Genomic DNA, 27,653 nt, shown 5'->3' with positions numbered 1-27,653 from the left:
ATTCTATATAATCTTTTTCGCCAAGCAGCGGATAAAACAATGAGTTGATGAGGTCATTCTTGTGGCAAAAAAGTGTAAATTACTGTCCATTTTCAGATTGTTCAAGTTTCAAGCAATCGAGACACTGCAAGTGGAAGTAGAAAGTCAAGTGAACACTTTGATGTTGAATGTATACAGGGTGCTTGATGAAAAATGCAAATCCGCAATAACAACTTGCAAATGATGTGTTTTAACACCTAGACTCGCACTTCCGACAAAAATTTGCACTGATAATGAACCACCCGGTATAAGGTTGAGAACATTCAACATGATTATTGGACACAAACTTGACTATACAGAGCGTTTTTCACTTCTGTAGCATTTTGTCCATCGTCTCAAATGTCTACTAAAGTTGGTAACAGACTAAACTTTCTGCATGCTTTCGTTTTGGGAGACGCGAATTTTTAAGCAAGCGAGCGCAATTGACTCAATCACTTTTATGAGTAACATTTACAAAGCCGATAAAAATCAGGACAGGAAGGATTTTTCTGAAACTTTCCACGTCTAGAGCGTAAAGTGTCTAATAAAGATGCTAAAAGATGCAACTGTCTGCCTGCTTTAGTCTCAGAGATGTGAATTTTTAAGTAAGCGAGCGCAAATATTTTTTCTCCGAAAATTCAGGTTCACAACTTGCGTACAATTTTCAATAAAACATTTCCATTTTCTTCTCCAAAAAAATCTAGTTTGCAAAGTAGCAAAAAAGTTCGCCTAAGGATAGCAATTCTAAATATTTTCCGACATTCAAATGCATCTGGTGTTTTAAAAATATTTTTGGCATAAAAAATGACTATCCGGTCTTCAAACCCTCATAACTTTTCAGTTTTCTAACCGAGTTTGGTTTTCTCAAGCCTAATTTTTAGGAAACATCAACGCAGTTTTGTTTTGTTTAAATAAAGTGCGATTTTCGTGTCTGAAAATGCTTGTTTGCCACTTAAATCCATCTCGAGTTAGCCTAAGTGCCTAAGTGCAACCTGCGCACTTTGTTCCGAAGCGCCTGCACCCACAGCATAAAAGCATAAACAATATACATATGTTGCCAAATATGCCAGAAAATAGTAGTTTTCGATACAAGGGCGAAAAATGTCGTTTTTCGAACGACGACGGCGTTTGACACCCGAGACGAAGTCGAGGGTGTCAATCCGTCAGGAGTAATAATAAAATGCATCGATTTCATATTTAAAATTTTGTGGTAATGTCATTTTTTGAAATGTCATGTTTTGAAGTTTGTAATTAAGTTTAAGTACTTTTGTAAGCGTATATAATGGGTTTTCAAAATCCAATGGCCTGTACACCGCCAGATGTTAGAGATGCCGCAAATATTGTTTTCAACTTGAAACACCTGTGGTCTTGCGATGGTGTATACATGTTGCATACTCTGCATGACATTTGCGCTTCTTAAAAAGATCGTGTATTACGTGACAACATCGCAAAAGTAGATAAGTAGGCCATTAAAACGATTATGAGACTGAAATTGTAACAAAGGTATAATTTACAAATTGTAAGTAAACTTGAAAATAGAATCAATAGTTGTTGATAAAACTACGAAATTCCTTAAAAAAGTATTTCGGTTATTTTTAAATAAAAATACTAAAAAATATATAATGACAGTGGCAAGTTCAAAGTGTCACATTTACTTTGTCGCACACTGTGCGGCAAAGTCCGTGCGTAAACGTAAAACAAATGAACGCTACAGAAAAGTGCTTCTTTTTGATCATCGCTTCTGTTCGCAAAATGGCACTTTTTGATTCATTCGAATAAAAAAAACATTTTTTGCTGGACCTTAACCGATTTCAATTGCTTAAAAATCCGGTTTTACCGAAGATTGTGATCTTTACACGAAGAGAAAAATGACCACAGCAAAAATGGTTTTTTCGAATATTCGGGTTTTTGACCTCAAATGCACTGGAATTTTGTTAACAATGCCAACGTTGATATTATGTTGCATTTGCTGAATTTCAAATTTCCACCTGAGGCCAGTATTAAGAGAAATACGCGAAAAATTCTTACTAAAACAACAGAACGCATTTTGAGAAAAAACAATCAAAAAACTTTAAAAAATTTCATTTTGACAGGTATAGTTTTTCGAAAAAATAACGAAAAAATGGAGAAATTGCAAAAGTTAGTAATCTGGTATGTTCGCGGAATGTTGCCAATGTCTCCCAGAATTCCACTTATTTTGTTTTATTTTATATAATTTTAAAAAAAATATTGCCGTTGTCTCTATATCGATGTTGTCAAACATCGATGTTATAGGATCGATGTCCCATCCCTAGCTCACTCACTTTTTTCAGATGCAAAAGGCCTTCGGCTGGCAGAGCCAGACTAGATTCGGGTGAGCGATCAGTGAGGGCGGTGGCGATATCGCGCAATCTCTCATTCCGCCAATCACGTCGAGCCCTTGCTTTGTCGTCACAACGCAACTTGTCTCTTGTGGGAGGCGATCCAGAGCTCACCATGTAATCTGGAACAAATGTTATCAACTAAATAACTCAATGAAACAAAGCCGATGCTACAAGTGCGTTTTCCGCCTCCTTATCTAATCAAATCAATTTTTTGGTAACAAACGAAATCTTGTGCACCTCACCCGCACTTTCCTTACAAGTTGATTCCAAATCAAATCAAACAAGTTTAATTGACTTGAGCGATTCCTGCATGTTCGTGTTTTTTTTTCGAGTTTAACAAATGCGGTTTTACATTCAGTACACACCTGATTAAAAATCAATTTATTTCTCAATGACTTCGATACTGCAAGGTCTAACCGGACAAGTGAGGTGTTTAAATTTGGCATAATTCTTTATGGCAATTGGCCATGTCGCTTTCGCAATGCGCATTTTGCAACTGATTTAATGATAAACTGGTTGTTTGGCGATTTTTCTACAGATTAATGCTGGCTCAAGTTGGGCTTTGGCAGGTGCTTGAAGCGACTGCAACTAAAGTCGATCTCCGTTTTCCTTGAAACTTCGCCTGAAATCGCTACCTACCCATAAGAAAGGTGTGCCGTGTCGGTGGCCGAAACGCTTTTTTTCTCTTCATTTCAATTTCGCTTTAAGCTAAACAAGTTTTTCTGTTCCAAGAGAGGACAATCAGTAGTTTTGGCGTGTGTAAGTGCACACGCTGAAGCATGCTTAAAGGCATCGAAGACGAATGCAGCGCATTTCATTTGAAAAGACACTAAAATTTGTAACATCTCAATCGCCTTGTTTACTCGTCGCGGTTGAAGAGGAGCGATTAACAAGGTCGATCAACCGTTAGTGTTAGTTCCTCACACCTATGTAGGTATACATATACAGATAACTATGACAAACAGCTTTAAAATGTTATCACTTAACTAAACATTTATGAACGGCATTAGGAATTATCGGAAAATATCCGCCGTCTATATCGGTTATTGAACGACTATTCATTCATTATCTGAGGACTTTTTCTTTAAATGCAATCGAATTTCTCCAGCGTGATTTAAACCGCTGTTGAACCTGCATGACTGTTCATTTGCAAATGCATTTTGGATTGTTTTCTGGATAAATCAACGTTTGCTAATTGAAGTCGTCAGACAAAAGGGAGCAGGCGTTGAAGATGTTGAATTTTTGCTTCAGAAACTCTTTCAATTTCACTCATATTTCGTTCAAATATGACATTATTTGACTGATTTCTATTTGTATGTATTGACTGTCTTAAACGGTGTTGATTCATGATAATTTTCCTTATACCAGTTGGCTCCAAATTCATCAACCGCACTCCCTTTTATACGATTATGAAAACGTACTGTGTATGTATGTGTTGCCTTCTTCAGGTAATTTAAGATCTTTTACTTTAAAAACGCCTTCAAGGATGAAAATCTGGTAAACTATAAGATGTTCCTCTCATCTTACTTCTTCTGCCTTAGAACTTCCCCAATTCCCGTCGCTTGTATTAACATGAATTCCAATTTCTTGTTCGAAATGTTTGAAGCGGATGAATGTGTTATGAGCTCTTAAGACATTCATTCATAATTTTTTGCACTAAGAAAGTAACACAAGACATTCATCAACAACCAAGAGCGGATCCAGGATTCAAGCATTTTTTGAGAAAACTACCAACATTTCCTTATCGATGGTTCACTTTCTAAAAAGGCCATTTATTTCTCTCTAGAATGACGTACAAATGAGCGTTCTTGCTCATTTTGCCTCCGGGAAATGAGCAAAAACGGGACGAAAAACACGGAATTTTCGCATAATCTTGCACCTAAGTGTCTGATATTCAAATTTCGCTTTCTGGGTCAAAACTACTCGAATTTCCTCACTCACGTTGTTCGACTGAATCGACTTTTCAATTTTCTATCCAACGATGCCAAAACGAATTCTGTGGCTCGAATGGTTCTTGAGAAACTTCGAAAAAAGCAGAGTCATGTTCAAGTGGATTTTGTAACTCAAAAAAAAACCACGCAAATCTAAAACTTCTTGAATTCATTTTTTGAGAAAACTGCCAACAATTCCCCATCCATGTTTCACTTTCTAAAAAGACCATTTATTTCTGTCTAAAATGATGTACAAATGAGCGTTCTTGCTCATTTTGCTTTCGAGAAACATGCAAAACATGACGGAACACATGAAATTTTACAATAATCTTACGCCACCCTTCGATAATTTTTCTAATTTCATAGACAACAGAAGACTGTATTTTTTCTACATAACCCCCCCCTGAATTTAAAACTGGATCCGCCCCTGCATCCAACTTCTCCCAATTAACTGCTACAATTCCTTCTCGATGTCAGGCGGAGCAAAAGATGCTCATGCCACATTCATTCTTGTAAAAATATCCTTTTAATGTTGCAAAACACCTTCTTCCACTCGCCCCTTCATTGTCGATAATAAGACGAAAGGACGAAAAACGCATCAATAAACAGTAACTCCATAAATCCCTAAAGGATTACAGTGAAAATAACATCGGGAGAGCGCCGAAGAAAATTGCTCACAACACAGAAAAGTCGCAAATAATCTTGACAAAGTTTCACTGGAAAACACGCAATTTGCTATTGTTTCGCCTGCAAATCTGCATCGTCTGCACCCTTGACTAACGRAAAAATGGCAAAGATTMTCAAAAAAGTTTGCAAAAAACAGGAAGCAGTGGCCATAGCGGAGCAGAAGAGAGCAAAAGGAAGTTAAATAAAGCCGAAGGAACTGAAAAATGTGTTTAACAGTTAAAGTGTGAAAAACACTTTTAAACGCATTTAAACCATTCACAGCGACTGTCTGATGAAGAAATGGGGGTAACTGACTTCTATAATCCGCCCTTTCATCTAGATTGACTCCAGCACAAGCTTAAGTCTTCCCGCAAACTATCCAGAGGGGATTTTACATAAAACAAATTGTATCTGGAAAATCACCACGATTCTGTAACCAGGAAACACGTCTAAAGGGATTCGAAAAATTGTACCCCCAAGACTTGAAACTTTCAACAATTGATACTGTTGATGAGGGAACAGTGTATTTGTTTTACCTGCAATATGCCACACTTTTTGTGTAAATGTGCCATACCGCAGGTAAGAATAAATAAATAAATAAACTTTCCCCACTAAGCAAACTGTTCAGGAGAAATAGTTTGTTTCTGAATCCCCAGCTAAGACTTTACAGAGGCGTGATGGCATGACCCGAAGATATTCGACCATTCGAGAGTAATAACCTCCATCACACAATTTGTATATCCAACAATAACTGCGATTGATCGAACATACACACTATCATGGTTTTTTCATTGCAAAGACAGTGGCGTGGGCTGAAAAAATGTGCCAACCGGCCCGCTCCGAAAAACCGTTGTTGGCTGCCCGATCAATAACGTGCCTGTTAATTAAAAATATGTACGAGTTGGTCAAAGATGGGCATGCTTTCTAAGCCATCTTCAATGTGTTCAATGTGGCCTTTCCAATCCATCAGCACAGTTGCGGCACTTTGTCTATAAACGCGTGCACGCCATTGCCTATAATGAGTCGATTTTTTATCCGGCCGGAAAATGATGAGATCTTTTGTCTAGGCTGGTTCAATTCGTATTGTTCCCTTTGTTGCCATTATTTTTTACGGTGCAAATTTAAATTGGAACTCGCGTGTTTCGATATGAATATGCCTCACTTGTTAGATCCCGAATCTAATTAGTTCTCGCCGGTTGACAGCCATTGTTCATCCCAAAATCTACTTTGCTATTTACTCTTTCATTACAAATTGCTTCCATAACGCATTTGAAACGACAAAGCGCCTCTTAATGGAAGCGGGTATCAGCGTAATACTCAGGGGCAAATGTTACGTTTCTGAGCGTCTTCAGGCGAAAATCACCAGCACTTTTAAGTGGTTTTCGAGATTTTTGCGCAAAAAGTACAAAAAAAGAGCTAAAGAAGTAAGTTGAAATCAGCAACTGTTTTACTGTTACCCTGTATTCATTTAAAAGGAGTAATTTTTCACCATGTAGGTCGCGTCTTCATCATTAGAAAACGATTGACTATAAATTGATTTAAAAAAATCATCATATTCGCAGCTAATATCCGAAAGGAAACCGACAGAAAAAGTGAATTGATTGAGTCTGCCAAGGAAAAAGTTCTGGTCGTTTTTGTACCAAGACACTCAAGAAATCACCACTGCCCAATGTGGATTCCATTAAAATCCATCTGAGCAGCGTAGTCTTTTAAACAAACTGTGACCATCAATAGCAGAAGAGCCAGACAATTTTTCTCCTAATAAAACTGAAGCCAAATCGTCTTCTTTTGCTTGATGGAAATGAAAAACCCCCCCAAAAAAACACATTTTTTTGTATAAATGCACGTGTTGAGGGGTTTGCCTTGTTATCCGGGCCCAAAACTGGCTTGTAAATTTCGGGCCATGCCAAAATAACTCGATCATTTGTTTCGATACCGATCTTATTCAAACGAAATGGACTGTTTCTGTTCTTACACTGAACACGGCCAAGAAAAGTAATGGTCATTTATTATGACACCCGATTGCCGATCTGCGATTTAATCTATTTAAATGTTTTAAAATTAATTTGGCATTTTTGTAGCGACACCGAGTAAGTACGTCCAGGGCAATTTGTTTTGTTGAAAATGTCCAGCTTTAATTGGAATCTGATCGTGTATCTAAGCGTGTCTTACGTGATTAACATCCGCATTTAGTCAAACAATGGTTTTAATTTAAAAAAATGTGGTGCTTATAGAATTGGTCCCACTAGCGGAATTTTCAATGTTGCAACGTGGTTATTTGGACATTCCGTTAATGTTGTAAAGTTTCGTATATTATGACTAGCAATAAACATTCCGGAAAATCGGGACAAACCACACATAAAACGGTTTTCGATGGCGTTTTATTGCAATCCTCCTTTTCCTGCACGATTCAGCATAGTCGTAAACAATGAGAAAAAAGGAAAACAATCGTTTTTACGAGTTTCCTTTTGGCCAGTTGGATCGCGCGCCCATCCTTCAGCAGCAAAATCTTCGGCTTAGATATACCGGATTAAAACTGGCTTAAAATACTATGTCAATGACACAGATATCGCTAAGGCGAAAATATTCAAATAAGAAATCGCAGCCAACAAACTTCCAGTTTTCTTATCTTATTTTCGTTCATAAAGACTAATCTGGTTGCAGATTAAATTTATGAACTCCGAGCTTAGTGCGGCTAAATTTAGCGCAAATATATGGAGAAAATTGTGCGCGTTGTTTGCTTTAATGCTGAATTCAAGACAAACATTTCGGAACGAAAGTAATCCCGACGCGAAGAGAGGATTTGTCGGCTGGAAATTATGCAATTATGCGCTAAATACACACGGGTTGCACTCAAAACCCAAACAGTACAAACTCGCATGTTCAAACACTAATTATAATCTGTAAACTCAATTACTCAATACAGGATGATTGACTGGGAACGGAACAAAATTTTCACTTAAATAAGAATAAATAGCCTATTTGAAACAGGTTGTAAGGAAAAAGTCGAAAGTCGCATTCTGAAATCTGAAAATAGTTTTTTTGCTGTCTTCTTCGAAGCGAGTTTATCGACTTTTCTCACTAACTTTCTTAGCCTAAAATTGAAAATTTTTAAAGGTCGGTTTTTAAGTCCTAGAACCGGAAATTTTAACAAAAAAAATCGAAATTTTACTTTTTAATACTAATTTTGGTAGTTTTTTTAAGGCGCGCCAACCCTGAAGTTCAAGCTTCCGTACTTCAATACAGAAAATCGAAAACATTTTTTTCCCAAAAAAGCTATTAGGTAAATTTTTTTGAAAAAACTGAAATTTTTGAAAATAGGGTTTGTGTCGTTTTCCTCAAATGGCTGAAATTATACTCTTGAAACTCGGGGAAACTAAAACAGGCATTTTTCATCCTAATGGGCACGCGATTAAAGCTTTCAAAAAAATTGAGTTATTAACAAAGTACGTTATTATGAACAAGAAATTGGGAGCATGAGACTATTTTTTTCTCATGGCGGCAACCCTGCAGCCTGACTTTTGACAGCTTTGTTGACAAACATGTCAGAATGACAACGCATTTGTGGTTAATTCTCAAAATGTGTCTCTCAAACTTTCGAATGTCAAACAATGTGTGTGCTAAAGTTCACCTTCGCATTCTGAACTCTGAAAATACTTTTTTGCTGTTTTCTTCGAAGCGAGTTTATTGACTTTTCTCACTAATTTTGTTAGCCTGAAATTGGATGTTTTCAAAGATCGGTTTTTTCAGTGCTTGAACCGGAAATTTTAAATTTTCCTTAAAAAAATATCGAAATTTTCCTTTTTACTACTGATTTTGGTAGTTATTCTCAAGGCGCGCCAACCCTGAAGTTCAAGCTTCCGTACTTCAATACAGAAAATCGAAAACATTTTTTTTCCAAAAAAGCTGTTTATAGTAATTAGGCAAATTTTTTTGAAAACTAAAATTTTCGAAAATAGGTTTTTTAACCTTATTCCTGTTAGTTTTTCGTTACTTTAACAGTTGGAAAAGCTGTTTGTTTTTTGTATCAATTTTTTCTATTCCTTCGTAGTCAATTCAGTCGTTTTTAATTAGGTTTTCTTGCTTGGTTTAGTACCCTTTTTCCCTTTACCATTTTCCTTCAATGTTGCTACTTTGTTATCAACGAATTGTTTCTTCTATTTTATTAATTACTTGTTTAATTTCTGGATCTACATTGAAATCAGCAACTAGGCAAACGAAATGGACAAGAACCGTACTAAAATGAACTGAATGAAAATAAATTGGCAATGTTTAAAGAGCTATTTAGCAACAGCAAGAATAAAAGGGAAATTTGAAGATGAGTGCAATCGAAAACGAAAAATTCATGGGCATCAAGTAATAAGGATGGTGCCAAAAAATGAGAGAAGCAAATAACGAAGAAAAAACAGTCGAGCAAAAAGTAGCTACCGATTGGGCGCAAATGCACAAAATTATGAAGAGAATAAAAACAACGCGATAAAAGTGAAAGCAAAGGAGAATAGTTGGACATCAGACACAAAGACAATCGAAAGCCAGAACATATTTAAAACACATAGGAAAGGACTGACAGGAATTAAAATAATTGGAAAGAATATTGAGAAATTGAGAACAATAGAACAAGAAAAACTAATAAAACGTTGAAATGAAAATGTTCAAGAAGTCCTAAAAGGAAAAAGTCACTCAGTCAAGAGAATTCGCAAACATCGAATTTTTATTCTTTTGATTAAAAGGAAAAGTATTTAGCCTGAAAATAACACACACAAAACAAGGAGCGCAAAAAACTCCTAATAAAAACATCAACCTGTAGACTTTCACCTCAATTTATTCGGCAAAAACACGCCCCAAGATTGTCGATTTATAACTGAAACATTGGTTGGGAGGCAGAAAAAAGTGCGCTTTCTTGGTGCGGACAAACAGAACGAATGAAAATGAATATTTGCCTTATTTTCAATGAGAGTTCGCCCCGTAATTCGCATTGGACCAATGCATTCTTAAGACGAATCGAATCATTCGTAATCATTCGTTCCGTTCGTCCACGCCGAACAAATGCTCGGAACAAGTTAACGGGGATAACGAAGCCCAAAACGAAAAAAATTAAACCCATAAACAAGGCTGCTTTGTTCCTTCTCACGCCATTTAGGGTTGGGTTCCTTCAGCCAGCGGAACAAAAGCGAAAAGGAAACTGATCGATAAGGCTACAATTACATCACCGATTGAATAGTTGGGGCATCCGTGGCATTTCAGCCATCCAAGTGGCTTCACGATTTAAAAACCAGCTCCCATTATATTTTCCACCAGTCCACTAAGGTTTCATCTGCCCTTGGGCGATATGGAGCAAAATGTTATACAAAGCGCCGGGACTACCATGTAACCCATAATTTTTAAACGTAATTTTACGTCTGCTTTCGATAACCCGCAGATAAACTGAGCCGTTATGAATGTTGCAAACCAGCATCTACAATTGATATGATGATACATACAACGGCTGTTGGTAGTCTAGTGGGTTTTCCATCGCTTTTGCTAAATCCGCATGTTTGATTGGTTGACATTCTCTAAGGTCGCTCTTCACATGTTCGCACTCATCAACGGATTGACATCAAGTCAATTGCGAAGCCTAAACAATCTTGGGCTGTACATACAAGTGGGTTCCATATTTTTAGATGATCGCATAATATTTGAGAAATCGTACTCGACGGGCGTCTAAATCAAACGGCCTTGTGAGGATTAGGTTTCCTACACCTGTTACTCAAAAGGTTCGAGATCAGGAAAAACCTTTCAAGCGTGTTCCACATCATTCACTGGCACTTTCTCAGAAGAATCAATTTGCTTGTAATAACCCGCTTAGAACCTTTATGCACGTTCGACATTGTTAAACATTTCAAGTTTTGAAGAGCACAGCTTAAGACCTAACCTCCAATTGTCTGGAACCGAACCGATAGGTTTGACCATTGAATCACTTAGAAAAATTGCAAGTGTTTCTTCAATGTTCGAGAACCGATCAAATCCATTGTGTAGTTTGTTCGCTGTGTAGATGATCGTAAAGCTCGCACATAGTTAAAGTGCATACATCACGTTTTTTTCTTCCGCGTTCGCGTTCAATAGCAGACGAATCGCGAAAAAATAAGACCACATACGTATCAGCGATGGCCGGTTTAAGGCAAAAAAGTTAAGAACCGAAGCCAAATATGGAAAGGCCGTCGCATAAATATCATTTCAACGTTTCTCGGCTTTCCCGGGAATTTTGTCAGACTTGTTCAAAACGGTTGGGGATGCGCCTCCTCCTTAAGCCGATTTTCATCTTTTGCTCGTTTTTGCCTTCGCACCGGATTCCGCCTATTCCGAAAAACTCGCCGCCTGAATTATACATATACGGGCTTAATGCAGAACGCACCTGATTTAAGAAATGCAGACAATAAAATGGCCTAAAGCGGCTGGAACAAAACATTTCAAATTCCTTCAAAGAAGCAAACTTATCAGCAAACTTCAGCAAACTTATCAATTCCACTTATCAAAATGTTGATTAAAATAGTTCTTTTAGAGGTCTATTTTCAGTTTCAGTTAGGCAAACGACAACAACGTTTCAAAATTGTAGTATCCCCATAATAATTTCTGAATGGGAAAAGAGCGTGAACAACTCACAAACAGGTGAACAAATTCACCTTGTGCCTTCTCAAATCACAATTTTCAATACAAACTACAAAATTCAATAAATCACTATGTATATGAAATGAGAATTATTAAAACTATGAGATAAACACAATCAGTTGCGAAAATGAAATTTGCGATTTGCGAAAATGCGTTCATTTGTTTACTTAAGAAACAAAAAACCGCCAATGTTTGCGTTTTTTTGTTTTGTACACTTAAAGTGTACAAAGACCTTCAAAAAAAATTATAGTACGATTGTTTAGAAACTGAACAAAATTAATTATAGAAAATTAAAGCAAACGCGAAAATTGTCGACTTTTTCGCTTTTTGCGTAAAAAAGAAACGGATTTTAATTTCGTTTGTCTCATATCGCAGGTATTCTTGAAAAAAATATTGAACTTTTTTCAAGAGCATCAACGACTCAAAAGTTAAGCACAAAAGGCCGGTTTTCACACTTTCCTTGATAATTTAAGCAAAGTTTTGTCCCAATATGATGACATTCTTCCGAACAACTTCCAATACTCTTTCACCTTCATCCATGGGGCCGAAATAGGCCTTTGAAAGTCTTAATCGGACTGGACTATTGTCGCATTAAAAAATCCAAAACTGCCAAGGAAAATCCCCATGAACGTATATGAAATGGGTGGAAAAGATCATAAAACATTTAAAACTATGAGATAAACGCAATCAGTTGCGAAAATGAAATTTGCGATTAGCGAAAATCCGTTCATTTGTTTACTTAAGAAACAAAAAACCGCCAATGTTTGCGTTTTTTTGTTTTGCACACTTATAAACTGTACAAAGACCTTAAAAAAATTATAGTACGATTGTTTAGAAGCTGAACAAAATTAATTATAGAAAATTAAAACAAACGCGAAAATTATCGACTTTTTCGCTTTTTGCGTAAAAAAAGGTATGCTTGAAAAAAAATATTGAACTTTTTTCAAGAGCATCAACGGCTCAAAAGTTAAACACAAATGGCCGGTTTTCACACTTTCCTTGATAATTTAAGCAAAGTTTTGTCCCAATATTATGACATTCTTCCGAATAACTTCCAATAATCTTTAACCTTCATCCATGGGTCCGAAATAGGCCTTTGAAAGTCTAATCGGACTGGACTATTGTCGCATTAAAAAACCCAAAACTGCCAAGGAAAATCCCCATGAACAGTCATTAATAACGATCGATAATTATGCCGAAAACCTCGAATAAATCGCAAGGGTTATAAAATTAAGCGCATTTTATGGGACATTGTTTAACTTCAGACTGCAGCTGGTGTCGCATTAAATTAAGGTCAAAAAAGGCTCATGATCGCATTATTATCAGGGCCAATAAAACCGTTCAACTGCTTCACTGCCAAGAAGCCCCCAACGACTTATTGATTGACTCAACAATCTGTATTGTTGTGCGTTGTTTGTCGTCAATAAACGTGGATTGTTTGGTTTCGCATCCAACTTCATCGGATATTCACAATCAAAAACCCCAATAAAAACTGTTGTCTTACCTTTCCGAATGGACGAAGTCCCGTTCTCAATGGTGAGGCCAGGAGTCCTTTCGGGCGCCCATCCCAGCCTTAAGGGCGGCCGCCCCTCAATCTCCTTCGCATCAGGCCCCGCCTCCACTTTGACTGCGGCCTTTTCCTCCTTCAGCGCCGCCTCTCGCTCCTCTTTGAGTGGCGGCGTTTCGAAGTTGGTGCGAGGTGAAGGGCCAGTCACACTTAGATGCCTGCTCAACACAGAATTTTCGTTCAATGACGAGTTATCATCCGGATCGAATCAATCTCCCACCTGGGCCGGGGCGGCTGTGGACTGGCGCTTCTCCCCAGCTGCGGCAGACTGGGGGAGGCTCTTCCCCCTGGGAAAGTGGCGTTTCTTTTGTGCCGCCGAGGAAAAACGGCCAGTAACTCGGCCCACCAACGGGCATCCTCGCGACTTGCGGCCTTCACGAAAGTCACACGATCTGGACTGGTGAGGGCCAAAGAGTGGGGATGTCCAGTTATCTGGAACGGGAGGAAATGCCTCTGTGTTCCTGATTGTGTTTGGTTCGCCACCTACCTGTTCGGCGCCGGTTACTTCCAGAACTTTCGTCATGTCGACCGATCCTTGAGGAATGGTGTCTGGCTGGAAGTGGAAGGAAACTAGTTCAATATGGGAGATTTTACCAAAAAATTGCCATCAGGATTGTAAATGAATGATGGCAGAAAATGTGGAAAGCCTTGGAATTCCGAAACCGTTGGAAGTATCGAAAAGTCCTGAGCACTTTGGCGTTTAAAGTTCAGCGATGATTATTTTGGAAAAAAGCTCTGACCGTCAATTTTCACTTTTAATTGCGGTTCTGTTTTTTCTTCTTCAATTTTTCAAGTGGAAACTTTGCCGGTTTTCGACGGTGAAGTTAAGGGATCGATAAAAAGTCTGGTTTGTTTGTTGCACACTGGTAGGAGAACATCAAGCAACAAATCGGTCAGTTGGTAAGGTTTTTTGCATAAAAAATTAGTGCCGTGCCCAAAGGGCTCGACATAACAAACACATTGAGCTTTAGTGTAAGTCGATGTTGTGCTGGGTTGTCCCTTCTGGCACAAAAACTTTGACACCGATTAAAGTGCGTTTGTTCCGAGCCATTCGAGAACGACACTGGTAGGAAAACAACAATCGAGAGACAAATCGAGCAGTTTGGAAGGTATTTTGTGTAAAAAATCGGTGCCACAGAGTTCGTTTTGGCATCGTTGGAAAGCGAATTGAAAACTCGATTTAGTCATGACAACATGAGTGAGGGAATTCGAGTAGTTTTGACCCAGAAAGCGAAATTTGAATATCAGACACTTAGGTGCAAGATTATGCCAACATTTCATGTTTTCCGTCCCGTTTTTGCTCATTTCTCGGAAGCAAAATCAGCAAAAACGCTCATTTTGGCATCATTCCAGAAGAAACTAAATGGCCTTTTGAGAAAGTGAACCATCGATAAGGAAATCTTGGCAGTTTTCTCAAAAAAGTATTGATTTCAAGAAGTTTTAGATTTGCGTGTTTTTTTGAGCTGCAAAATCGACTCAAACGACGCTGCTTTTTTCGAAGTTTCTCAGGAACCATTTGAGCCACAGAATTCGTTTTGGCATCGTTGAATAGAGAATTGAAGTCGATTCGGTCATAACAACATGAGTGAGGAAAGTCGAGTAGTTTTCATCCAGAAAGCGAAATTTGAATATCAGACACTTACGTGCGAGATTATGCCAAAATTGCATGTTTTTCGTACCGTTTTTGCTCATTTCTCGGAAGCAACATGAGCAAGAAGGCTCATTTTTACTTTATTTCAGAGAGAACTAAATGGCCTTGGTAGAAAGTGAAGGAAGTGTTGGCAGGTTTCTCAAAAAAGTCTTGATTTCAAGAAGTTTTAGATTTGCGTGGTTTTTTAATTGCAAAATCGGCTCAAACTTGACGCTGCTTTTTTCGAAGTTTCTCAAGAACCATTTGAGTCACAAAATTCGTTTTGGCATCGTTGGAAAGAGAATTGAAAACTCGATTTAGTCATAACAACATGAGTGAGGGAATTCGAGAAGTTTTGACCCAGAAAGCGAAATTTGAATATCAGACACTTGGGTGCAAGATTGTGCCAAAATTTCATGTTTTCCACCGCCTTTTCGCTCATTCCTCGGAAGCAAAATGAGCAAAAACGCTCACTTTGACATCATTACAAAGAAAACTAAATGGCCTTTTGAGAAAGTGAACCATTGACAAGGAAATGTTGGCAGGTTTCTCAACAAAGTCTTGATTTCAAGAAGTTTTAGATTTGCGTGGTTTTTTAATTGCAAAATCGGCTCAAACTAGACGCTGCTTTTTTCGAAGTTTCTCAAGAACCATTTGAGCCACAGAATTCGTTTTGGCATCGTTGGAAAGAGAATTGAAACTCGATTTAGTTATAACAACATAAGTGAGGGAATTCGAGTAGTTTTGACCCAGAAAGCGAAATTTGAATATAAGACAGTTAGGTGTAAGATTTTGCTAAAATTTCATGTTTTCCGTCCCGTTTTGGTTCATTTCTCGGAAGCAAAATGACCAAAAACGCTCATTTTTACATCATTCCAGAGAGAACTAAATGGCCTTTTGGGAAATTAAACCATTGATAAAGAAGTGTTGGCAGTTTTCTCAAAAAAGTATTGATTTCAAGAAGTTTTAGATTGGCGTGGTTTATTAATTGCAAAATCGGCTCAAACTTGACGCTGCTTTTTTCAAAATTTCTCAAGAACCATTTGAGTCACAAAATTTGTTTTGGCATCGTTGGAAAGAGAATTGAAAACTCGATTTAGTCATGACAACACGAGTGAGGGAATTCGAGAAGTTTTGACCCAGAAAGCGAAATTTGAATATTAGACACTTAGGTGCAAGATTGTGCCAAAGTTCATGTTTTCCACCGCCTTTTCGCTCATTCCTCGGAAGCAAAATGAGCAAAAACGCTCATCTTGACATCATTCCAGAGGGAACTAAATGGCCTTTTGAGAAAGCGAACCATTGATAATGAAATTTTGGCAGGTTTCCTAAAAAAGTCTTGATTTCAAAAAGTTTTAGATTTGCGTGGTTTTTTAATTGCAAAATCGGCTCAAAGTTGACGCTGTTTTTTTCAAAATTTGTCAAGAACCAATCAGCCACAGAATTCGTTTTGGCATCGTTGGAAAGAGAATTGAAAACTCTATTCAATCATAACAACGTGAGTGAGGAAGTTCGAGTAGTTCTGACCCAGAAAGCGAAATTTGAATATCAGACAGTTAGATGCAAGAGTTTGCCAAAATTGCATGTTTTCCGTCCCGTTTTGGTTCATTTCTCGGAAGCAAAATGACCAAAAACGCTCATTTTTACATCATTCCAGAGGAAACTAAATGGCCTTTTGAGAAAGTGAAACTTTGATAAGGAAACGTTGGCAGTTTTCTCGAAAAAGTCTTGATTTCAAGAAGTTTTAGATTTGCGTGGTTTTTTAGTTCCAAATCGACTCAAACATGACGCTATTTTTGTCGAAGTTTTTCAAGAACCTTTTGAGCCACATAATTCGTTTTGGCATCGGCAGATGGGAAATAATTGCTGCCCCTGAATAAATAAGAAAAACTGACGAGTCCGAGCATTTCCCCAAAAAACATTCGGCTAAATTTCAAACGAATTTCGACTGTACCTACTTCTGGGACTCACTGTATTTTCGTACTTAGAATCCCCAAGTTCCAAACATTTGAAAAAGTAGAAGCAAAAATCGCTGAATTTTCAATATCATGACATAATCAATCGTGTGCCGCGAGTTTATTGAACCATTTTCTCGCTTTCTTTACGCATAACGAAAGCGACATGAAAACGCACAGTGCAGTTTTTTCCAATCGAATTACGTGACATGTTTCCTTGCTGAAAAAAAAATCGGTTTCGCCTTCTGCGTAATCGCATCGTTGGACTGCATTTCGGATTTTTGCCGATGCAGTTTCAGTGAAAGTGCGAACACGCCACGATAGAAAAACGTCCACGTTTCTTGCACAAACGATTATTTGCTCATATGTTGTTCCAGTGTGCAACTGGAACCGCATTTAGACTCGTAAAAATAGATTTATTTTACAGTGTGCTCGCTGCACTGCAGCGCAAATGGCCATGTTTCTGCACTGTTCAAAGGCGTTTTCGACTGGAGGCCGGCGAAAATAATTAATAAATACGTTACACTTACGTGTTCATCCACTGAGTAATTTAGTTCGCCGTCGTCGTAAAGGACAAACCATCGTCTCTGCCATCTCTGAAACAAACATATCCGATGCAAAAAAACCAGAACAATTCAATTATAATTAATTGTACATTTTTGAAGCTTCGCACAGCTTTGGAATGCCAAGCATGAGAATAGAGACTGAACTATCCTCATTTGTTAACATAATGCCCATCATATCAAAATAATGAGCCAAATTTACATAAAAACAGTTAGAGGTAAACTGGAAGATTCACTGCTCTCATAAATATAATTAATGCGTAATAAAATAAAGACAATAAAGTCTGAAATCAAGCATAATAAATTTGAAACTGCCTGTGTGCTTGCAAAACGTTTCTTCCACAACGGCCTAAGAGCCAGAAAAATTCACCAGGTACAAATAATGAACGCAAAAGTTCATAAGCAAATTCTGGAATCCGCAAAAAAGTCTTCGCCCCAAGATTGTCGATTTGCAATCGAAACTGTGACCATTTGTATGAGAGACCGAAAAACAATATTTTGCCCATTCACACCTGTGTAATAAACGCAGACAATCGTTGGTAATCAAAAACTAATTGTTGCAAAAGTCTCATTGCACTCAAACATAATAATTCTAATTCTAATATTACATTAACGACAGCAAGCGGGAAATTGCGTTGCAATAAATGGTTGGATTTGAATCGTTTTTCGCTATTGTCAGTCCGATTGGTGAGCAAAAAAGGCCCTTTTGTAATCGATGATTAAAAGTCACACGTTCTTAAATCAAATATAAATAACAACCTATTCACCCACTAGTTCGACACGGCAAAACTGAGCCCAGGTAACGATAATTTATTACTAAATAAACATATTTCATTTGGCGTATTGTCAGGTGAACAAACGCTCATTCTAGTAGACAATAAATGGCTTTTTCTATGTAACGTCTTTTTTTCTGCTTCAGTTTTAACGATCGTTCATGCCACGTAATATCATATTTCACGTTCCAATTTAATAATCAAATAACTGTTGTTCAATAACCGAAGGAAAAAAGTGCGAATACTGGCATAATTCATGACAATTATTATTAATTGCCTAAAACATGCAATAAATCTCCGACGTAATTTGTTTATAATTATTTAATAAAAATCTAGGTGGGTGTCTGTTAATTCGTCCAATTAAAGTCTTCACAATTTTGTCTGTTAATTGCATTTTTCCTTCCTGCTGAGGGAAACGATTGTTTGGATAAACAGCCGTAAAGCAATCAATGCAAAGTAAACATAGTGAAAATTAATCTGTGGTTTTTAGCGAACGTAAACACAAGCTAAAAACGGTAAGGCTGTGTTTAGAAGTGCGTCTGTCGATTCCTACTTAAATATGAGTTTTACATGCTTCTAAGTGGATTTTCAGCTGATTTTAAATAAACGCACTTTGTAAACACTCTTGATGCGTCCACTTCCGTGTTTCTTTGGCTTTTGAATGCGATTCAGGTAGAGATCTCGAGATCATGCACCGCCCGGACCGATTTCGAACATTTCAACTCTCGAAACTTGCACTTGTGAAGAAATGGCAGAGGCACGTATTTGAATCAGGAGAAAAAACCATCTCTACAAACGAAAATTATTTTAATAAACTTTTCAGAAAACTTCTGTTGTAAATGTTGCCGTAACTTGAACCATTTTTCACACAGCAAATAAATCAATTTGACTGGCTAACAGCATCTAAAATATTTATGCTCATTATCCGACTGTTTTTTATAATTAGATTGGGCCTTATTTGAAAATCCATCTCTTTGGGCCATTAAGTATAAGATGCATCCAGCGCCGAGATGTGAAGATTTAATTTTAGATTAAAATTTATTCAAAGTGGGCAGATCGACTTTATAACACATTGAATGGCCATAAACCGACATTCACACAATATCATCTAAAGTGCACGTTTAGCGTTGCTGTATTCCGTGCAAAGGCCGCATTTACTATTAAAAATTTTCAAAACCAACATCCAGATTGGAAGCCATTTCAATCCTTCTTTTTGCCATTTAAAAGCATGGATGCAGGCAATTTATTAAATCCTTACGAGAAAATAAATGTTTTAATTACACACTTCATGACGTTTTTACATATCTAAGTCTAAGGCCAATTAATATTAAATTAAGTGGAAGTAAAACGCATATTATACATTCTCGGTTTTACACGTTTCACTAGATTCGTTTTCATTAAATAGAGAGCCGGTTACAGATGCAGACACTGTTTTCGATTATTTTTTTCAATGCTTTTTATAACCAGTTTTACGTATTCTGAACTGCAAAATTATTGTTGCACGCAGAAACTATACAGAGTCTCCGGAAAAGTATTCTACTTTGAACTCTTTTTGTTGATATCGATGAGGTTTGGGAAATGGTTATTATGGTGTCGATTTGTAAAGGTATGTATGTGCACTAATTGAGCTAAAAACTTGACGAGAATGTCTTCAAAAACTCCCATTGGAAAGAGCAAATTCTGAAAGTTTCAACTTGGCACCGTGATCAGGGATCTTTTCAGTCAGGAGTCATCAGGCGTGTCTTCCATAAACGTTTCGAAAATGGTCGATTTTAGTTTGAAATTGATATCTTTAGAACAAATTGAGGCAAAAATTTCAGAATAATTCTACAAGCGGCTGGTAGAAATCGTGAGTTTTATTAGATAAAAATACGCATTGTTTCCTCACAAAACCGCAAGTTTGCGACCCACCCTCGAAATTCTTATGGTAGATTATTAGCATTGCGACACACGTTCTTGAAGATCGTTAGAAAAAATAGTCATGACATCCGACGATCGTGACCACTAAATTGATTTAATTCAGAAAATCGACGACTAACAATTTGCAACTTCATTCTGCTCTTACATACATAAACAGTGATTTAAAGTGTGTGTCCTTCAATTGTATTCAGAGGGATTGAGACTACGCCCTTAATTTTGCGTACCCACGCATTTTTTTCCTCTTTGCCTGCGCCTTGTTCATCTACAATGGGATTTTTTCGGGAGCCCAAATAATCGATTATTTAGATTCATTGGGCTCAATTGTGGTCGATTTTAAGTCTGAACGCTTGTGTTTTACGTAATGCAGTGTATAAAAAATCGTCAAACATCAGGAAAAATGGCAACAGAGCCAACTTTACAACACTCATAGAAGAAGGTTGACTGTTTCCAGTGGCGTAACAAGTGCTTTTCTAACTGGCCTGGTTGGCGAGAACTAATTTTTTGAAAATCAGTTTTCAAACCGAGCGTCGGCAAATTAGGCTGCAACCAAAAACACACTTCGGTGTCTAAACAATCGTCCAATTTCAGGAAAAAGTGGTAACAGAGCCAACTTTACAACAATCATAGAAGAAGATTGCCTGTTTCCAGTGGCGTAACAAGCGCTTTTCTAACTGGCCTGGTTGGGGAGAACTAATTTTTAAAAAATCAGTTTTCAAACCGAGAGTCGGCAAATTAGGCTGCAACCAAAAACACACTTCAGTGTCTAAACAATCGTCCAATTTCAGGAAAAGGTGGCAACAGAGCCAACTTTACAACACTCATAGAAGAAGATTGTCTATTTCCAGTGGCGTAACAAGCGCTTTCTAACTGGCCTGTTTGATGGGAACTAATTTTTTGAAAATCAGTTTTCAAACCGAGAGTCGGCAAATTAGGCTGCAACCAAAAACACACTTCAGTGTCTGAAAACTCGTCCAATTTCAGGAAAAAGTGGCAACAGAGCCAACTTTACAAGACTCATAGAAAAAGATTGCCGGTTTCCAGTGGCGTAACATACGCTTTTCTAACTGGCCTGGTTGGGGAGAACTAATTTTTAAAAAATCAGTTTTCAAACCGAGAGTCGGCAAATTAGACGGCAACCAAAAACACACTTCAGTGTCTAAACAATCGTCCAATTTCAGGAAAAAGTGGTAACAGAGCCAACTTTACAACACTCATAGAAGAAGATTGCCTGTTTCCAGTGGCGTAACATGCGCGTTTCTAACTGGCCTGGTTGGCGAGAACTAATTTTTTTGAAAATCAGTTTTTAAACCGAGAAGCGGCAAATTAGACTGCAACCAAAACCACACTTCAGTGTCTAAACAATCGTCCAATTTCAGGAAAAAGTGGCAACAGAGTCAACTTTACAACACTCATAGAAGAAGGTTRCCTGTTTCCAGTGGCGTAACAAGCGCTTTTCTAACTGGCCTGGTTGGCGAGAACTAATTTTTTGAAAATCAGTTCTCAAACCGAGAAGCGGCAAATTAGGCGGCAACCAAAAACACACTTCAGTGTCTAAACAATCGTCCAATTTCAGGAAAAAGTGGCAGCAGAGCCAACTTTACAACGTTCATAGAAGAAGATTGCCTGTTTCCAGTGGCGTAACAAGCGCTTTTCTAACTGGCCTGGTTGAGGAGAACTAATTTTTTGAAAATCAGTTTTCAAACCGAAAGGCGGCAAATTAGACTGCAACCAAAAACACACTAGTGTCTGAAAAATCGTGCAATTTCAGGAAAAAGTGGCAACTAAGTCAACTTTACAACAATCATAGAAGAGGGTTGAGTGTTTCCAGTGGCGTAACATGAGCTTTTATACCTAAGCTGTTAGGCGAGAAATAATTCATGAGCATTAGAGTCAGGTTTGCGACAAAACCAGAAAACTGTGTGCTCTTTCCAGTGGCGTAGCACATGAATGCATACATAAGTTTCCTGATTTGTTCCTGGTCGTCGATTTTTCCAGACGCTCATATTCAAAATGTTTATACACACGCATTTTCTCTTACAATTGTTGAAAACGCTGATTAAAACCTATTTTAATGGATGTCATTAACTGCGGTAATTAGCGGTGGAAAAGTGAAAGTCAAAATTACATGCATTCTTCATTTAATAGACAAGAATGTTACATCATTGTATTGTGGGGACATTTTCCTAAATCTGCTTTCTGCATTCGTGCGGTCAACATGAGTCACACAAGTACAGAGAAACAGACCCATAAAGAGCTCGCTGGTTCCAGTAAAAATTAAAAGTGAAATATCATCTTATTAAGTTTAATTTGTCTTGTCGCCCGCTCTCTTTCGACACTAAATTACAAATTATATCCATTTACAGAACTTAACCGGCTGTGTCATTTCTAATCTTGACCAAAAGGGAACAGACTGATTACTGATACTGTTAGCTTTGATAGTTTTAGCAACGATTCACTTCTTGTAGAAGCAGAAGAATACCAAGTTGAAAAACCAGCTGCAAATATTGCGAGTTGGTTTACAAATTAAATACCCCAATGAGATCTGATCAGATTAATTAGCTGCGCTATGAAGATAAAGCTCTGCTCTGGGAAAAAGCACAGAAAAAGGACTAGCTTTGTCTGATTTCATCATCGGTTATCTTTGAAAGTATCACCAATTTGGAACCTCGATACCCGCACGTTGATGCCAATCCGCAATTAATCAGCCCAGCTAAAACCCTAATTAATATCAACATTTAAACTGTTCATACAGTTCGCCCATTAATTATTTCAAATAGTTTGGCAATAAATTGACTCGTGCAATAGCAGCAAGAGATTCAGTGGGTTATGCAAAAGTTCGTTGCCTTATCAAGCAAATAACATGTTAGTATTTAAAATGGGCTATAAAAATGTATTGCATAAATTACGGTGCTTAGTTTTACCGTCTTGTATACGTGTGAGTGTGCTAAAATCACTGTGTAAGTCGTTAAAGCTGTAGCCTTTGGCGTTTACGAGAATTCTGATTCAAACTGTCCATGTGGCTGTGTTGTTTCAATTGGCCGATTTTGATTACGATTATTGATTTAGGCCAAGATTTAATCATAAAACTGGGGTTTTGTGCGCCAAATTTCAGTTAGTCCCATCAAAACTACATAGTTATAGTTTTCCTGATCAACATTATCAATTGTTGAAAGTTTCATGTCTTTTGGTATACAATTTTTCGAAGTTGGCGATGAATCGTGGTGATTTTCCAGGTACAATTGCAAAACCTGATGTTTTATATGAAAATCGCTCTTGATAGTTGATAGCTGGAAGTCTGAGATTTTAAACTTGGCTGGGGTCATTCTAGATGATAGGGCGGATTATAGAAGTCAGTTACCCCCATTTCTTCATCAGGCAGTCGCTGTGAATGGCTTAAATGCGTTTTCAAAGTGTTTTGATGAAGCTGCCGCTTTATCTTCATCGCTTGGGGCCCAAGTGTCTTTTCTTAACAGTGTATTGTGTTGTCCTCCTCTTTTTTATATTTGAGTAAGTTTCCAAATGTAGTCTCTGTTAGTGTCAGCTGGTCTAAATAGTATTCAGTCGTCTGGTTCCGATTCTCTCAAAAACGTTTTTCAGTTCTTTCGCTTTATTTAACTTCCTTTTGCTCTCTTCTGCTCCGCTATTGCCTCTGCTTCCTGTTTTTTGCAAACTTTTTTGATAATCTTTGCCATTTTTCCGTTAGTCAAGGGTGCAGACGATGCACATATTTGCAGATGAAACAATAGCAAATTGCGTGTTTTCCAGTGAAACTTTGTCAAGATTATTTGCGTTTTTTCTGTGTTGTAAGGAATTTTCTTCGGCGCTCTCCCGATGTTATTTTCACTGTAATCCTTTAGGGATTTATGGAGTTACTGTTTATTGATGCGTTTTTCGTCCTTTCGTCTTAATATCGACAATGAAGGGGCGAGTGGAAGAAGGTGTTTTGCAACATTAAAAGGATGTTTTTACAAGAATGAATGTGGCATGAGCATCTTTTGCTCCGCTTCACATCGAGAAGGAATTGTAGCAGTTAATTGGGAGAAATTGGATGGATGAATGTCTTATGTTACTTGTTTAGTGCACAAAATTATGAATGAATATCTTAAGAGCTCATAACACATTCATCCGCTTCAAACATTTCGAACAAGAAATTGGAATTCATGTTAATACAAGCGACGGGAATTGGGGAAGTTCTAAGGCAGATGAAGTAAGATGAGAGGAACATCTTATAGTTTACCAGTTTTTCATCCTTGAAGGCGTTTTTAAAGTAAAAGATCTTAAATTACCTGAAGAAGGCAACACATACATACACAGTAAGTTTTCATAATCGTATAAAATGGAGTGCGGTTGATAAATTTGGAGCCAACTGGTATAAAGAAAGTTATCATGAATAAACACCGTTTAAGAAAGTCAACACATCCAAATAGAAATCAGTCAAATAATAAACGAAAAATGAGTGAAATTGAAAGAGTTTCTGAAGCAAAAATTCAATATCTTCTGCTTTTCTGGCCAATCCATCGTTGATTTAACGAAAATAAATTTGAACACTTTTCTGCTGATGGAAGGCAACTGCCAAAATAAAAAAACAAACTCACCAATTAGCAAAAATGCTGGTTTTTATGCATATTTGTGGTTTGCGGTTTAAAACTGACGAAAATGCGACCAGATTTACAGCAAGCAGAAGGGCATTTTTCTTCAAAAACCGGTCAGAACTTTCATAATCCTTATCATTTCTTCGAAACTTTAATACGCAAAAACTAAAAGTTCATCAGTCTCATGAATTTGCCGACTTAACTCTCTCGATATCTACAGGGTGTAAAGCAAAAACGCACAATCGAAACGTGTTTTTATTTTCGCTAAAAAACCAATTTGAAACCGCTTTTTTAAAAGTGATAATACCATCGATAACAGTTAACAAACTAAGTTAGATTTGCGTCGCGTTATAAATTATGCAGCCATTATGGAACACATGGAAAAGGTGTACTCGTAGGTGTAAGGCCATTTGTTACACTGCCAACACAGTTTTTTCTTCGGCAACGAAAGGGCATTAATCTACATTTTGATTTCGTTTTCGATTTAATATTTGCTTTTTGCTCTCCCCAACTGCAGAACACGCTTCATAAATCTTCATCACGTTGGAACGAAAATGTTGCCTAATTACTTTATAATTACCCTCATGTTGTATAAGTCGGATTTGGACAGCTTAATTAACGAAAATTATGCCTAAAGAAGAAGGCAAACAAGTAATTTTTTTAGATAATTTACACTTTGTACCAGCAGAACGCCTGCTTTGTTTAACGCTAATTGCTGTTATGTTAAAAATCATCGTTGCCCTTAAAATCGCCTGAAAACAACACCTGTAATGCTCATTTTATTGGAAACTGGTTAACAGCCCAACTAATCGCTTCGATGCACTTTCACCAACGATGCAGTCAATCAAATTCAGCCAACTGCATTTTTCTGACCTCATGAGCACGCCATTTAATAACGAGGAGGCTTGGAAAGCGTTTGGAATTCGGAAAAGTTGAGCTAATTTATGACTCTCGAACGCAGCTCTAGCAGAGAAGTTTGGAGCTCAGGCCGACACGATAAAGCGCTTCGCATAATTGCACGACATCAAACTGGGAAACCGAAAGCCTTCCTATTTAATAACCTAATCTGGCTCACGATATTAACTAACCTTTTCGAGCAATTACAAAATCCACGGAGGAAAATGAGCACCTACGTCCATCACTCCGACTTTCAATCTAATCGAAACGTAACTGCTTGCGTTCGGACTGCTTTAGAAGAGCGTTTTTACCATCTTTGTTTCCTGCTCAAAATAATCGCTTTAATTTCTTCCGCGAACTGTGAAGCTGAAGATGATTCAGAATCATAATAACACCTTGTATACCTGCAAGAACTACCGATCTTGTTCACAATGTTCATTGAAGACTTGTTGCGAGAGTGACTGATAAAAATTAACAATTAGATCTGATGAAAGCAGCATTATTTCCAACTTAATTCAAAAGAAATTCCTGGGTTCCAGTCAATTTTATTGTTAACCATTTAAAATATTACAAAAACGTTTCGGTGTTTTTCTCCACCATCATCAGTTTGTATGTATGGTTGTTTCTACCTTCACATTTGGCAAGCCCCCTAGAATGGCTTGCCAAATGTGAAGGTAGAAACAACCATACATACAAACTGATGATGGTGGAGAAAAACACCGAAACGTTTTTGTAATATTTTAAATGGTTAACAATAAAATTGACTGGAACCCAGGAATTTCTTTTGAATTAAGTTGAAATCCAGTCAGGAAAATATACACAATGGATGGGGGTTGTGGATTGGGAACCCACAACAAAGAGATTGTCAATGAAATCTTCGGCAGAATGTGATAAATAAGGTTTTTCGAGTCCAAAGAGTCGGTCTTAAGCCGCTCCACTAATGAATTTCACGGTCCCATGCTAATGTCTAGGCTCTTTGCCACCCAACGTACGGGGGTAATTACCATGGGTCCATGGTAAAGTTATTAATTATCCGTAAAGCCGAAGATTAATACCATTTGCTCCCATGGGTTTTGGAGTAGGGCGGCATGGGCAGGGGCGTACCCCCAAGCAACCCCAGTTTTTCGTTTTTAGATACATTTTGAGTCGCTTTTTTCAATGTTGTTCTGGCTAGTAGAGTGGAGCTTATGAGGCTCAAAACCGTCCACAAAACCATCACAAAATTGCCGTTTTAGTGGGTATTTTGGCGGATGTTTTCCGATTGGGACTTCAAAATGAATGATTCAAAATCGCCTCATTGCTGATAGATGTTTGAAATTTATTAAAATGCGCTTGATTCTTCAGTCACATGCATATACAGGGTGATTTGTTAAGAATGGAGAATGTTAAACTGGAGATACTTCAAGTGAAATGGTAGCCATTGGCATGGGAAGTTGATATTTTCGGAAATACACGGTGGTAAAAGTCGCAACTTTAGTTCGTTTTTTGCGATTATTTAGGAATTTGAAACTTTGTGCCGATAGGTTTTTTGCGATGACGAATATGATGCGCCTTAAAATGTCAGCGCTGCTCATACAGAGCGCGTCTTGCGACCAGTTTTGCCGACATTTAAAGTACTAACTTTTCACCCTGTAAGTGTTCAAACTCTCAAAAAGCATAAATTAAGTATTCTTGCTTCATATCGATATTTCGGCCCGTTTTTGAGATAATTGGAGTCAACAAATTGAGACAAAGAAACTTCAAGTGGCTCAACAAAAACTTACCGATACAACCGCACCAAGATTAATTTTAGATTCATCATGTTGATGGTGTCTGGCTTTCACAGCATGAGGATTCTCACAGTCCCACAGGCAATTCATTCAATTCAATTCAATTCTCTATCCAACGATGCCAAAACGAATTCTCTGGCTCGAATGGTTCTTGAGAAATTTCGAAAAAAGCAGCGTCATGTTCAAGTGGATTTTACAACTCAAAAAAAACCAAGCAAATCTAAAACTTCTTGAATTCAAGAATTTTTTGAGAAAATTGCCAACATTTGCTTATCGATGGTTCACTTTCTAAAAAGGCCATTTATTTCTCTCTAGAATGAGGTACAAATGAGCGTTCTTGCTCATTTTGCCTCCGAGAAATGAG

General features: G+C 37.6%; 1 protein-coding gene across 1 annotated transcript in view; it reads right to left on the bottom strand.

Annotated features, from left to right (window-relative positions):
• LOC109538588 (protein outspread) overlaps positions 1 to 27,653 on the bottom strand; it is an 86,060-nt gene that overhangs the window by 7,979 nt on the left and 50,428 nt on the right. Inside the window, exons 3-7 of the mRNA XM_019905884.2 lie at positions 17,306 to 17,371; positions 13,678 to 13,743; positions 13,411 to 13,622; positions 13,128 to 13,348; positions 2,322 to 2,500 (exon numbers count right to left, since the gene is read on the bottom strand). Coding sequence (XP_019761443.2) covers positions 2,322 to 2,500; positions 13,128 to 13,348; positions 13,411 to 13,622; positions 13,678 to 13,743; positions 17,306 to 17,371 — 744 coding nt within the window. The remainder of the gene's footprint in view (positions 1 to 2,321; positions 2,501 to 13,127; positions 13,349 to 13,410; positions 13,623 to 13,677; positions 13,744 to 17,305; positions 17,372 to 27,653) is intronic.

Source organism: Dendroctonus ponderosae, unplaced genomic scaffold (genome assembly GCF_020466585.1).
Source record: "Dendroctonus ponderosae isolate FM_Combo_2020 unplaced genomic scaffold, Dpon_F_20191213v2 Dpon_F_20191213_3, whole genome shotgun sequence".
NCBI classification, from domain to species: Eukaryota; Metazoa; Arthropoda; class Insecta; order Coleoptera; family Curculionidae; genus Dendroctonus; species Dendroctonus ponderosae.
Note: the sequence above shows the minus strand (reverse complement) of the source record. Positions and strands in the feature narration are given on the sequence as shown.